This window comes from Phragmites australis, chromosome 3, assembly GCF_958298935.1.
Source record: "Phragmites australis chromosome 3, lpPhrAust1.1, whole genome shotgun sequence".
NCBI lineage: Eukaryota > Viridiplantae > Streptophyta > Magnoliopsida > Poales > Poaceae > Phragmites > Phragmites australis.
Window position 1 is genome coordinate 8,146,747 of NC_084923.1, and position 15,109 is coordinate 8,161,855.

A 15,109-nucleotide genomic window follows, 5' to 3' on the forward strand; every position below is an offset into this window, starting at 1 on the left:
TGAGAAGAGGTGCTGGGACTGGTCAACGACAGACGATCCAATGACCACGGCTCTCGACAACAACTTCACCGTTGAGTATTCAGAGTACCGGGGTCAGAGGTGGCACAAGAGGCTCCAGCTTGCGTGGCGACCACGAGTCCGACTGCAGCGACCATGAGTTTGCCTGCTACGATCACATGTTTGACTATGGCGACCACATGTCCGTGACCAACATTGACTCATTTCTCCACGCCATCGACTGATGCATCCCAGTACCTCGACGCTGAACACGATGACGGGCCGATGCGTTTTTGCACCGTCGAGGACATCTTGGGCGATGCCATGCCACATCGGCAGGTGGCCTGAGAAGTCGACGAGCACGAGTTGCACTTGGTGAGTGCAGAGGAGCTAGGCAACTTCACCGAGGCTGAGCGTGAGCCGTGCTAGCGCCGAACGATGTTGGAGGAGATGCAGTCAATCGAGGACAATGAGACATGGGAGCTCGTCAACCTACCGATTGGTCGTTGATCGATCAGGTTGAAGTGAGTGTTCAAGGTCAAGCGGGACGAGAACAGTGAGCTTGTAAAGCACAAGGCGCGACTCGTGATGAAAGGCTACGTTTAGCATGAGGGTGTCAACTTTGAAGAAGTATTTGCACCCGTCACGTAGATGAAATCGGTGTGCACAATGTTGGCATTAGCGGCGCATGAGGACTGGTCTGTCCACCACATGGATGTGAAGTCCGCATTCCTGAATGGGGAGCTCGCCAAGGAGGTCTACGTGCAGTAGCCACCGGGTTTCATCGTCAAGCATCAAGAGCACAAGGTGCTCCAGCTACGAAAGGCCATGTACGGGCTGCACTAGGCACTCTGTGCATTGAACATCAAGCTAGATGCGAGCCTCATCTTACTGGGCTTTGTCAAGTGTGCCAGCGATCACGCCCTGTACATGCGACACGCATGACATAGTCAGCTGGACGTCGGCATGTATGTTAATGATTTGATCATCACTGGGTCAAGCCATGGTGACATCGACAAGTTCAAATGTGAGATGACATCGATGTTCCACATGAGTGACCTTGGTCTGCTCACCTACTACCTTGGCATTGAGGTGAGTCAGAGTGAAGGTGGCATAACGCTTTGCCAGAGCGCCTATGCTAGCAAACTTCTGGAGAGGAGCGGAATGGAACGGTGCAACCCCTGTGTCACACCGATGGAGGAGCGGTTGAAACTCTCCAAGGCGAGCAAGGCACCACTTGTTGACGTGACGCACTACCGAAGCATCATTGGTGGTCTGCGCTATCTGGTGCACATATAGCCAGACATCGCATTCACCGTGGGGTACGTCAGCCAATACATGGAGGATCTGCAAGAAGATCACTACTCGGTGGTCAAGCACCTCCTCCGTTATGTGGTTGGTACTCACGGCTACGGCGTTGTTTATAAGAAGGAAGGAGGTGCCACATTGGTGATGATGGGGGTATAACAACAATGACATGGCTGACGACCTTGATGGCTGCAAGAGCACAACCGGTGTTCTCTTCCTTCTCGGCCACAATCCCATCTCATGGCAATCACAAAAGCGGAGAGTGATCGCACTTTTCACATGTGAAGCAGAGTACATAACTACGGCTATGACAACTTTCCAGGGAGTTTGGCTTGATTGATTGCTGTGTGAGCTCACCGACAAAAAGCTCCAAGCACCGGCATTGATAGTGGACAACAAGTCTGCCATCTCACTTATCAAGGATCCAGTCATCCACGACAAGAGCAAGCACATTGACACTCATTATCACTTCATATGTGATTGTGTCGCTAGAGGACAAATCAGCCTCGAGTTTGCCGAAATTGAACGACAACACACGGACATCCTCACAAAACCGCTCGACCATGTTCGTTTCCAGGAGCTTCGTGCAGGGATTAGCGTGGTCGAGATCAAGAAGGCGCAACAAGATTGAGGGAAGTATGTTGAAAATAACTTGTTGCTGCCAGATTTTTTTTTAATTTTGTGTTTGAGTCAGAGCGCGTGTTTTCACACATGTATGGGGTGTGCGCGTAGTTATAGGACTGAGATGTGGGACAAAATATGCGTCGTGTCAGTACGACTTTCTTGCCCCACGTTAGTTGCGACGCAACGTAAGTTGCGACGTGCAATGCAACATAAGTTGCGGAGCATGGGATGCCTTTTGGAGTCAATGTGCAGGAGTCAGAGTCTATAAATAAGAGAAGAAGAAAACTCGAAAAGTCATGGTGGTTGAGTGACATAAATACCTCTCTCGCTCTCTCTCTCTTGCTTCTGTGTGTTTTCCGTGTTCCAGCGACCATGTGCTCGTGAGTGGTCGTTAGTTCCTGTTAGAGTGGTTGCTGAGTGGCTGTGAGTATTCGCGAGTGGTGGATGAGTGGTCGTGTGGTCATGAGTGCATAGAAAGTAATAGAAGGGCCAACATTCATCACGTTCGCTAATCCTGAAAGATAATATAACTTAGCAGTAGGAGAACTAAACATGGACTCTTCAGACCGAGGGATAATAATTGACAGATTTTAAACTGAATGTGCGGTGTAATTTACAAGTGCCCGAAATAAACTATCTGTCAGATGCTTCTGTACCATCCATGCATAGTATCACTACAGGTCTGCAGCATCAGTGCCTCAGAAGATAGTGTAGCGAAGGCTTAGACAAACGCAAAGCACGGCCATGTCGTTCTCTTCTTCGTCTAGCCAATCAACATGGCTCGCGGTTTGCTTGTGTTTCTCTTCTTCGCGGCTTCCAGCAGAGGCCAAGGCGGGCTATAGCTTTGTCTTGTTGCCCTCGGAACCGAGCCCAAGTCGAAGGCGTGCAGACAACGCAAAGCCGCACGGTGGTTTCCCCTGCTTTGTCTTCGTCTCGATGGGTACAGGGTCGAACAAAGCGGCGAGCAGTGCAGTGCCTTTTTTTCTTTGTGGAAGGAAGAGAAAGTTGGACGCAAAGCATGAGCAAGAAAGAGACGGTTAGCTCAGACTTGCTAATCATATTATATGGTAATCAGGGTTTAACTCAATCGCACACGCAACTGTACGCCGGTGAAAACTGGGAGCAGTTCGTTCTGGCAAAAAAAAAAAAAAAAAAACCTGGGAGCAGTTCTATCTGCTGTCAGCGTACTAGTATGGACTAAACTGTTCTTGCATTTTGAGTGCAGAGATCAAGATTTGATCTCAGAGGCTTATACTGTGGTACAGATGCATGCATCCTAAACTATGCGCTCTACCAATTCAAACTTCTACTTAAGATCTGGCATTTGTCACGTAGAGGCGGGGCACCCTGACCCGCCTCTACGTTTTGTCTGAAACCGTGTTGAAGAATTGGGAGCCCACATACTACCTTGCTTTGAAGTAAGAACAGGTTTATCTGTGTTTCACTTTAACTTACCCCTCTCTGGGGAAAAAAAACTAATCAAGCAAAGCAAATGATCGCTTCAGGTGTTCCTTTCAGTTGATAATGACAGCTTCGAGGTTTCCTCGACGGTCGGCCTAATTGCATCTTCCAGCGAAAGTCCCTTCTGCCACTGCTAGATTTCGTGATCAAGATAGCCTTACTACGCACGGTGACATTACACATGACAAATGCAAAATAGACACTTATGGGGAAACTTTTGGAGCGGTGACGATGTGTCCTGTGTCCAGCATCTAGTTTCTTTTGACAGAGTGTGTTAGTAAAATGAACATCCATGCGTGTTGGCTTGCATTTTATTGAAATACATATTTTTGGTGTAAGCAGCAGCATATATGTGCATATTTGAGTACGTTTTTCCTGGAAATGCCAATAATACTTGAGGGGAAATTAAATTTGAAACTTCTGGTACCATCTCGAGGTAACTTCAGTTAGGAGCTGTATAGCTGAAATATGTACTTTAACTTTTCCCTCCATGCTGTCATTCATTATATGCATTTTATTTGTTACCATACGCGGTGAATCGAATAATAACTTGGTTGGTAGAGTCTCTGGTTGAGAGGTTGCCCACCCGAGTTCAAATCCGGGTGCTCGCAGGTCGTTTGAGTATCTCCCTAAATAGTTTGTTACTTCCCTCTCTTAAGATAAGCTAGGGGACGTCTTCTCCTGTAGTCGAGCTTTTTTCAATTACCATATCTTTCACTTGGAATATTGTTGTACTGCTGCCAGTTGCACATATATATATATATATATATATATATATATATACATGAAAGTTTTAAAGAACTAATGCTTGTCTATGGTTCTCGGATATTATTGAAATGCAGGACTCCAATTTATTCACAAAGAAAGGCTTTCATGAAGTGTACAACATTAGTCTATTTTGTTTCATGGTTTAGGTATAGAGATTATGTTATTAACCAGATCTGGAATGCATGTGGTATGTCGAATAATTCTTTGTTTTTACTCGCAAAAGAAAGGATGGTTTCCAATGCTTTGCAGAAAGAACAATGGTGATGACAATTCTTCGCAGATGGTGGTATCTTGCTCTGTTCATCAAATCTAGGAATGTGGAGATGGTACTAACTACTAAGCAGCCATTTATGTCATCTGATATGCTCCATCTGGAGTGCTAATCAAATCTTATTAGTGATTAGTATCGGACTGTATGGTCAATAAAATATGTTTGATTTCCTGAATTTCAGTCGTAAAGTTTGAGTTGTGGTCATATCTGTTGGGGAGATTGGAGCCCAGTCCATCTGATATGCTTCGTGTGGCTTCAAGTGTGTATGTGCAAAGTTTTTTTATATTCCTTGCTCTTATTTATTTGTTGGGGGATTTGTTCTGATGGTTGGAGCAAAGTGTACATGAGCATCGCTAATTTATTTTTCCTAGCACCTGGATTGAGATATTTGCTTGCATTTCTAGCATTTTGTGGCACACCTTTTTTTAAAGTTATTTTTGTGGCATACCTGAAGGGACATCTCAGTGTTCACCAGCTCAATGATCATCTGGTGAGAACTCACACCATTAGATGAACTCCAACAATAATTTGACCTGTTAGATACACAATATTTTGACCTATTAAATACACGTAATTACTAATCTTTTATGATTTTTGTTTCCTCTACTATCATGATACTCATGATAATCTAAAATGATATTCATGATACTGATGAGGGAAAGAGGACGTGGCCAATTTAATGATGTGAGGATTGTATGTCCATATCACACGGTGCCAGAGCAATAGGCTCGTGCTTCCGATGGCCGTGCCCGTGATGGTTCATGCCACGAAAGGTCATAGGAGCCGCGGCCCGAGACGGGTCCGGCCCAGGTATGGGTGATTTGGAAGCCTTTTGGGCTCCTGTCCTTGCCCATCCTACTAGTCCGCACGAATCATCGCTTGAAACGGCCCACTTGATACACCTAAGAGCCAACGAGCAACGTGCCATCCACTCCAAAAAAAAAAAAAAAAAAAAAATGAAGCAACGTGACATGCGGTCAAGATATTTTTTGGAAGAACAATAAAATTGGTTAGGAGAAGTACCGAAGAAGTGTGTCGCCCAGACTCAGTCATTTACCTCCACTAAAAAAAACAAGAAGACACAGTCATTTAACACTCTTCCGAGTTACAGAAGAACGGCAACATATGCCGGCAGAAACCGAACGTACCATGCCTTCCAGTTGGGAAATGCCGAAATGGGAATGGAGAGGAAAAATGCTGGGAAGTGATGGTCCCAGCGTTGTTGCGGCTCTGGTGATGCTGGTGTCATCATCAGAGAATGCCGCGCCCTGCATGTTTCAGAATTCTCAGTGTATCGTCTTTGTATGCCCGGCATGCCTGTAACAGAGCAGCTGATTGCCAGGTACCTCTGGTTGATTCGACAACTAGTTTCAACTTCTTTTAGTTCATGTTACTACGAACCAGCTAAGAATTATGGGATCGGGTGAAGGATTAGGGAAAACTGGTGAGAAATAGAAGAACTGGAGGATTAAGAATGGCATTGCAACTTTGCAAAGCTCCGAGACCAGAACTGGGAATAGAATAGTTTTGCTCAGGTTTAACTCGTTCGCTCAATAAAGAGATGGGGATCTCCTATTATTTGAAGTGCTCAGCACCCTCTGACAGATGGGACCCGCAAGAGTGTACTAATCCTAAACGCGACGCAAGACACTGTCACTTGACCCAGTCGTCTGCGCCAGGTGGTCGGCTGATCGCACCACAGTCATCAGTCCCGCCTCGACTTCACGGTCACGGGGAGCCCGCCTCGCATCCGCAGCGTCAGCGACGCGACCTGCTGAGGGCGGTACGCGCCGTCGACCGCCATGTCGAGCTCCTCGAGCACGCACGCCACGATGGACTTCATCTGGATGTATGCCATCTCCTTGCCCAGGCAGAGCCTCGGCCCCGCGTGGAACGCCACGAACCGGAACGGGCTGTCCGGCCGGAACGACCCGTCGGCGGGGTCCAGCCACCGCTCGGGCCTGTACTCCAGAGCGTCATCGCCCCAGACGAACTTCATACGCCCCATCGCGTACGAGTTGTACGCCACGAACCACCCCGCCCGCACGGCCGTGCCGTCGGGCAGGACGTCGTCCGCCTCCGCCCGCAGAGCGTTGAAAGGCACGGGAGGGTACAGCCGCATCGACTCGGTGATGGCCGCGTGCACGTAGTGCATCTCCCGCAGCTCGTCCAGGTCGAACCCGACGACGTTGCGGAGGTCGCCCTGTGGACGGCGGGCGCGCACCGCGGCGACCTCGTCGCGGATGCGGCGCTGCACGTCGGGACGCGAGGACAGCAGCCAGAAGAACCAGGTGAGCGCCGAGGACGTGGTCTCCCGGCCCGCGAGGAGGAAACTGATCACGACGTCGCGGAGGGGCACCCCAGACTCGGAGTAGCTCTCGTCCTGGCTCGCCATGAACCGCGACAGGAGGTCATGCTTCTCGCAGCCGGTGCTCGTCATCCCCTCCCGCCGCGCCCGAATTATGCGGTCGGCGAAGTCGTGCACCATGGCGATGGACTCGCGCAGACGCCTCTCGGACCCCACGTTCAGCGATTTTTTTACCTTCCAAAACGCCGGGACGGCGTACCTGAACCGGCCCGCGCTGAGGTTGGCGGCGTCGCGAAACGCGTCGGCGAACCTGCTTCCCCCGGTTCCATCGACGTCCTTACCAGCGTCGTCGCCTTCGTCCGGGAGCTGCCGCGGGTCGTGGTCGAAGGCGACGCGGCATATATTGTCGAACGCGAACCGCTCCAGCGCGTCCTGGAGGTCGAGACTGCCGCCCGATGCCGCGGTGCGTTGCAGCAGCGGGAGGAGGCGCCCGTGCAGCTCGGTGTGCACGCACCGCGCCACGAAGGCGCGGAGCGAGCGCGTGTTGAACTCGTAGCTGGCCACCTTCCGCTGCGCGCGCCAGGCGTCGCCGTCCGCATTGAAGATGCCCCGGCCCAGGAAGTCGTGCAGCAGGGACGCGAACCGAGGGCCCTTGGGGTAGTTGTCGAAGCTGGCGCGCAGGAAGTGTTCCACGTTCGCCGGGTTCGCGGTGATGACGCCCCGCACGCCGCCCGGCCGTCGCAGCACGAACGTGCACGTGGGTTGGCGAGCGACCGCCTCGGTCATCCAGTCCAGCACGCGGTGCCGGTTCGCAAGGAATTGCGGCAGGTGGCCGATCAGCGGGTACGGCCGCAGCCCAGGCGGGTACGTCGCCGGCTGCCGCGCCTTCTTGCCGAACCTCCGGCCTGTCCATGTACGAAGTACCCAGACTGCAGTGACAACGAACAGCAGCAGTAACCAGAAAGCAGCCATGGATACTGGACTCTAGCACGGCATGTGACTAGTGGAGAAGAGCGTTCTGTCTCTTCCTGGCACCTAAAGGATACGGTTCGGTTTAGGTGTCTGAACAAAAGATAAGGGGAGGAAGAAAGAGTGTGGTGACTGCCTGACTGGTGAGTGAACCGGGTTGCGCTGCCTGGAAGCCCCTTGGCCACGCGTGATTTTGTTTGCTGGCCGGCGGTGCTGCTCGTGTCGTTGTTCGACGGGACCCTGCCGTTTGTCAGTTTGAGACTTCTGAGTTCAATCAACACTCAACATTGACAGGTAGAATGGACGCATCTACACCGAGTTACAGTTAAAACAGAAGAATCTGGGTTTGTCTATTCCGATTATTCGATTGTATAATTTATTCTGCTTTCATGATCATACTAAGATCTACTTTTTATTGGTCTGGTCTCTTTTAAATGTTTTATGAACACATATTTTTATCCCGTAAATACTCTGTGGGCATAGGGTCAAATGACTACCCTGCTGTCAGCCATCAGATCGTGAGTGGAGTAGCAGCGGGCATTTGACCCTATGCTCATAAAAAAACACATTGATTTTTATCCGAGTCAATCTTTTTAAAATGTTTTGCCAACCCACGTTATCCTACCATGATCTACTTTGTGTTTAATTCAATTTTGTTTCATAAACAAAATGGAGCCGAATTTAATTGCGACAGATTAGAAGATCAAAGAAGAATCACAGCATTTCATAATGGATGTTCTCTGAGTCACATTTGATGTTTGGGGGGGGGGGGGGGGGTGGGCGCAAATTGCACAGAGAATTGACAGGAGATAGGGCACTAATTTTCGGGCCGGGTGCTAAACGAGAAACATGGTTACGGCCGTGGATCAGGTAATAACTGATTTTTCCTCTTTTCCCTTAGCATTTATTGGGCCTTCCAATGCTGCAAATAGGCTGGTGGGCCAAAAAAGTTGTCGCGGCTTCTGCAACGGCCGTTTCGCGGTTGACTTAAGATTCGTGCGCTTGGTGTTTGGACGGTTGTGATTTCCTCTTCCTCAGCCTCTCATCCTCCTGTCGCTTCTGAGAGCGTCCTTTGTGTTGTGCCTCGTATGGCGGGCGACAGCCGTTAGGGTTCGGGATTCGGGTTTTAGGGGTTCTCCTCTTCCCCAGTGGCTTTAAAGGGAAGGTCGGGAAGCAGAAATTCTTTTTTACGTGCGCTGCTTTGCTTATATCGCCTGTCCACTTTTCATTTTTGGATTTTTTTTAACTTTTCTGAATAACTTTTTTAGCAATTTTTTTCTCAAATTTTTTTTAAAAATTATTCATAAAACTTATCTTGATAACTTATATTGATAACTTTTAAAAAAAACTTTTTAAAAAACGAAAGTTACGGTGGAAATTTTTTCTTAAAAAAGTTGCGAGGTACTGTATCAGCGTGCGCCTATGAAATAGTACAATCCTAGGAAAGTAGGGCAGATCGACTGTTGTTGTAAGCAGTGTGCGGTGCTGCGTGGGACATTGTCAGCTACGGATGGTAGAGGATGATCGGTTGGGAATGGTCGGAGCTAGGTGTCCTGACTGTAGAGTTTAGGGAAGACCAAGAGGAGGAGAAGTGTTGCATGATGATGACGACACCGCCTGCTGTGGGTGCGGCTAGTGGAAGGGGAGGCGGTGATGCGGCGAGCAGTCGTGTTGCTGGTGAGTCAACGGCGGCCATGGCCGAGGCATGGTCGTCCGAAGTAGAGAAGATGGCGGCAGGGAAGTGGGCCAAAGTAACACATTCTGAATTATTGGCACGGTCACAGTGTCAAAATATGAAAGACGCACGAACTGGTATCAAGGTTGGAGAGGCATACTCATAGTGTCAGTATAGAGTATACAAAAGACGCAAGAACTGGTATCAAGGCTGAAGAGGCACACCAATTAGATGTCGAAAAGACCAGGCCACCATCCACCCGTACCGCACGGCGCGCGGCCACTCGCGGGGGCGGGCAGCTTGGCAGCCTTCTCCAGTCTCATTGCGTATGCGCGCGGCGTGCCGGCCCGCTGGTCGATCCTCACGCACACCGCGGCTTAGGGGCGACTTGCGCACACGCATTTGCCGCTGCCGACGCTACACCGGAAGTCCGTAACGCCACTTGCGCTGTTGCAGCCGCGAGCCGGCTCGGTGATTAGGGATTTCAGTGCCTTTCAGGCCTGTGTCGATGTTTCTCGGAAGAGAGGAAATGAACTGTGAAACCAGGGACAGGATAAAAGTCAGGCTCCATATTGCTGCTCGTTCTGCTTTTGCTTGGTCAGTAGTTCCATGAATTGGACCTTGAATTCATTCCAGATCAGGAAGGCCTCCTTTTTTCGTCTAAAGGTAAAGGCAGCACAGTGGTAGCTTGTCTCCAGAACAGATGTACATCAGCCATAGTAAAACGAAGGGCTGAGGATTAAAGAGCTACACCATCATATTCCTCCAGTGGTCGCAGGAGTAAAGATAAGATATGTCAGCCCCACGGTAGGATTGTGCTTCAATCTCTCTGTTATGAAATTAGCCATCAGCGGAAGCAACGGATGGATCTACTGAGATGATGCACACGATCACAGACGACACCAGAGGCACGATATTTGTTAACGAGGTTCAGCCGAAGCCTACATCCCCGGGGCATGACTACGGGCGCTCCTCCCCAACTAGCAACACCGGCCGCTTCCCAGGGTTCCCGCAGACTTGCTGCCCCCTGCGAACCTGTTGCTATGTCGTCATAGTTACAAACAGCGACCCTCCTCTCATATTTATGAGGAGGCCTGGAGACAAGAGTCCTACTAGGATTCCACTAGAGTCCTACTAGGATTCCACCATGTATCGCTAATACAACTCTAAGTCCGATACGTAACCAACTCCGTACAATTATTTGACACATATCTAACAAACTCCACCTTGGCGAATAATCTGCCTCCTTGAAGCTGTTATGCGCGAACCTCCTTGTACACCGAACTTGAGTTGTCGCCTTTGCCGCTCAACGAGAGCTGCCCGATGAGTTTCACTCAGACTCACCGCCTTCCAGAGACTCTGCTATCCCTGCAACTTCAGACTTCATGACTCCACCTGCAACTGAGCACCTTACTCTTCTATCAACACAGTCTCTTTGAGCGAAATCAGATTCCTCTTTAGCCTTCACATGCCTGACACCCCGAAGCACACAACTCCATTATAGATCTTGATTTTGATAGTACCTTACTCCAACAGCACGGTAGCCCGCGTCATCACATAAGTAGATACAACCAGAATCACCAGACTTCATGAAGAAAAAACCGCTCCCTGTTGGGCGTCACATGAAAAAACCAACCGAATCCGATATCCACGCTCCAAATTGACTGCTTATTGATACTGAGAAATCCACTGTTGCTTTCCGAGCCACACATAGAAATTGCCACACTAGCATTGCTCTTTCACCTGACTGTTTAGGTTACGATTCTCCGACGTCTTACACCGTAGCCTCCTGCAGTCCCAAACCAACCAGATTACTCCAGTTGCAAGTAAAGATATCACAATCTTTACTTCCTTCCAATTCAGCCCTTGAAGCTTCTTCACGCCCATCGATCCACACTTCAGAAACCCGTACGTACAACTCGAATCGATCCGCACCCTTGCCGATTTGGAAACACGCAAGCCTTCTCCAATGCAAACCTGCATCCTGAGCTCGCGCCGTGTTACCACGCCACATATAATAACCACCACTGGCTTTCACGCTCCTATATCGTTGTTGCCAGTCTCTTCATCTCTGCTACTTGCGGTACGACTGGCCTATCGCCACCAGCCTGTCCGCCCTGCACCACGGTATGTTCACCCTCCAAGTGAACTGTCCATCAGCCATTCCTGAACTGTCTGCTATGTGCCCGCAAACTGTTCGACTACCGCTGTTGAATTCTCATCAGTCGCCATACGCATCACGACCAAACATCATCAACAGCTCATGCTCATCACCGAGCACCGCAACACCAGCATGAGGTCTGGCCAACCGGTCAACTGCCTCTCCTCCTTCGCCTGTTGCAATATTCATCAGCGTCTGTGACCTCCTGTCGTGCTCCAGCACCTGCGCACCTCGTGTCTGCGACCTGTACCCCAGTCCATCCAGCGACTGACCGAAACTACCATCCCACCTCGTCGAACACCAGACTATTCTCCCTCGCCATGAATTGTCTGCCCGAATTCGTCATTGAACCCGCATGTCATCGTCGAATCTTCCTGCGTGCCACTTCTGAATTGCCCTGCTGAGCTCCCGTGCGCTATCTGCTCCAGACCACCACGCACACTCTGGCAACCCACCTGGCCTTGCCTTTGCACCAGCCGAGCCATCAGACCAGCACCCACCTAGCCTCTTGCCAGCCAGCCGAGCTGGCGCTCCCGACCGCATGGTCCACGTCGGCACAGTGCTCCCGCGAGCCTCCTGTCCAGACCCCCAGCTTGGCTCCCAGCCACGTGACTCCCTTGGACCGTGCCTTACTAGCCACCGAGCCCACTTGCCTGATTGTTCCCATGGCTTCAACATTCATGCATGTCGCCTAGCTCCTTCGTGACAACCACACCAACCTCCCGCTGGACAGCCATTGGCCACACGCCACACGCAATCGAATCCAACTTGGACTCCTGCCCGCTCGCACAGAGTTCGTACTGGAGTCCACAACAACGCACACTTCAACGCAAGCGCTTGAAACCGAGCCGCTGCTAGCCATCCGGGCCCACGTACCACACAGTCGTGCATCCTCTTCGAGCCGCATCTCGAGTTGGACACACCGACGCTATCCCGTCCAAGGCTGTAGCCAGTCAACCGACCGTATCCCTTACTCCAAACGCATCTGTTCGCATGGTCTCCGACGTCCTCACGTACGCCAACTACGTGTAGGAGTCTGACAGGATCTCCCAACCCAGCACGCCAAGCTCCTGCCGACTGAGCCTCTTGACCGAGCCGTCTGCATCCCACAAGAACTCCTCTAGGTGCACGTGGTTCTGCTCCGATCTGCCTGTGCACCTCCCAACCCTTCACGAACTCAGCCGACGCTTCGAGAGTTACGCTCAACAGTCGAGGTGCCGCTGCCCGCGCTGACTACGCTCGCGTGAAGACATCCTGACGGGCCGTCGTCGTCACAGGTACGGCTTTCGGTCCACGCCGCGTACACCTTCGTTCTCTTTGGCGATTCCGCACGTCTGCCGTTCTCAGCAGCTTCCACGGTCTCCGCCCAGATTCCAACTCGTAGCGCTGCAACGACATCTGTGATTCCTCGATGACTTCATCCGCGCTGTCGACGCTCCTGTACACGATTGTGCATACCACATGTTCGCGACACTTCCACGCCGCCATACACCTGCACTGTCCGTACACCTGCGTCGACTTGCTGTGGCCATACGCGCACCTCTTGTGCGCACCGGCCGTCGTCATGCTCCACCTTGCGCCGTATCCGCTCGCACCGTCCGTGCGTTGCACGACGTCTTGTAGAAGTATAATCCTCGTACCTCTACGTGATCTTTCACGCATCGTCTCTAGATCCAATCCAACCACGGCTCTGATACCATTTGTTATGAAATTAGCCATCAGCGGAAGCAACGGATGGATCTACTGAGATGATGCACACGATCACAGACGACACCAGAGGCACGATATTTGTTAACGAGGTTCAGCCGAAGCCTACATCCCCGGGGCATGACTACGGGCGCTGTCGGTGTATTCAGAACCAGGGGTCCCTAAGTCCCGAGACCAGGCCGGCCATCCGCCACATGTCACCACCCTGCAAGGTAAGAAGAAGCTAAGTACCGGGAGAAGGTGCTCGGGGCCGCCGCCTCTGGTTCCCGAGCACCCTAGTTCCCCGATGATCCGCAGAGCCCAAATACCGGGAAGGAAGTGCTCGGGAGAGAGTGCTCGGGGCTGCACGTGGCAGCCCCCGAGGACTCGGTTCCCCGAAGGTCCCACCGAAGTACTCGGGAGAGAGTGCTCGGGGCTGCACGTGGCAGCCCCCGAGGACTCGGTGCCCCGAAGGTCCCACCGAAGTACTCGGGAGAGAGTGCTCGGGGCTGCACGTGGCAGCCCCCGAGGACTCGGTGCCCCGAAGATCCCACCGAAGTACTCGGGAGAGAGTGCTCGGGGCTGCACGTGGCAGCCCCCGAGGACTCGGTGCCCCGAAGGTCCCACCGAAGTACTCGGGAGAGAGTGCTCGGGGCTGCACGTGGCAGCCCCCGAGGACTCGGTGCCCCGAAGGTCCCACCGAAATACTCGGGAGAGAGTGCTCGGGGCTGCATGTGGCAGCCCCCGAGGACTCGGTTCCCCGAAGGTCCCACCAAATGCTCTGGAGAGAGTGCTCGGGGCTGCACGTGGCAGCCCCCGAGGACTCGGTGCCCCGAAGGTCCCACCGAAGTACTCGGGAGAGAGTGCTCGGGGCTGCACGTGGCAGCCCCCGAGGACTCGGTTCCCCGAATGTCCCACCAAATGCTCGGGAGAGAGTGCTCGGGGCTGCACGTGGCAGCCCCCGAGGACTCGGTTCCCCGAAGATCGTCCCAAAGTACTCGGGAGAGAGTGCTCGGGGCTGCACGTGGCAGCCCCCGAGGACTCGGTTCCCCGAAGGTTCGCGCAAGATCACTCGACGACCCGAAGGGTCCCGTCGTCAGGGTGTCATCCGGTCAAAGGCCCAATGCCGCATTTAATAGGCACGCGCGGCCTGACATCCTGACATCCTGACATTCTCAGCTGCCCACGCCCCAGTGTCAGACCCTGCCATGCACTGGCAGGGGGGCGTGGGTCCATTAAATGCACGGGTCCCATCCCGTTTCACCCGGGTGCCTCGGGATAACGTTGCCAGAATCGACGCGTTCCACCAGCCACCCTGCCCTAGTAGAAAGACAAGACAGGGTGGGCGCACCGGGCACCTCTGAGGCTGTCCGGTGGGCCCCCTTTATGGCGCCCGGAGGCTTCCACAGTGGCGGGTGGTCGGATGCGCGCCGCATATCTCCACCACCCCTGTCACTTCGCCAAGACGAAATGATGACGCCTTTCTCCGTGGCACCTTGGCATTCGCATCCCCTCTTTCCCATTCAGGATATGTCGAGGTCGGCGCGCCTATAAAAGGAAAGAATGAAGAGCACGTAAAGGGCGGTGGGTGAAGAAGAGGACGCAGACGCTCAAACCCGCTCAAGCCAAGCTAGAACACGAGAGCCTCAAGCTCTCAGTAGGTCTCTCTCTCTTGTAATCAGATACATCCTTGAAGAATTCCCTTGAAGGGCAGATATAACACTCACACAGGAGTAGGGTGTTACGCCTCCGTGCGGCCCGAACCTGTCTAAACCCCAGTGCACCCATTTTTCTCCCGTCAGGGCGATCATCTCCCACCAGCCATTGCATTTGTTTCCGTTCCCACTTATTTCCCAACAAGCTTATCCAGGATCATCCCCC

General features: G+C 52.1%; 2 protein-coding genes across 2 annotated transcripts; one reads left to right on the plus strand and one right to left on the minus strand.

The window, feature by feature from the left end:
* The first annotated feature begins 963 nt into the window (after positions 1 to 963).
* Positions 964 to 1,296, plus strand: LOC133910475 (uncharacterized mitochondrial protein AtMg00810-like). Its single transcript, XM_062352861.1, has one exon. The coding sequence runs from the start codon at positions 964 to 966 to the stop codon at positions 1,294 to 1,296; it is 333 nt and encodes a 110-aa protein (XP_062208845.1).
* A 4,683-nt stretch (positions 1,297 to 5,979) lies between these two features.
* LOC133911934 (cytochrome P450 CYP94D108-like) lies at positions 5,980 to 7,856 on the minus strand. The gene has a single exon (XM_062354429.1). It carries the CDS (start codon positions 7,707 to 7,709, stop codon positions 6,135 to 6,137), a length of 1,575 nt encoding a protein of 524 aa, XP_062210413.1. The 5' UTR covers positions 7,710 to 7,856; the 3' UTR covers positions 5,980 to 6,134.
* Between the last annotated feature and the right edge of the window lie 7,253 nt (positions 7,857 to 15,109).

Excerpts from the sequence above, each read along its gene's own strand:
- LOC133910475 (XM_062352861.1), top strand. The coding sequence starts at position 964 with ATGTATGTTAATGATTTGATCATCACTGGGTCAAGCCATGGTGACATC.
- LOC133911934 (XM_062354429.1), bottom strand. The coding sequence starts at position 7,709 with ATGGCTGCTTTCTGGTTACTGCTGCTGTTCGTTGTCACTGCAGTCTGG.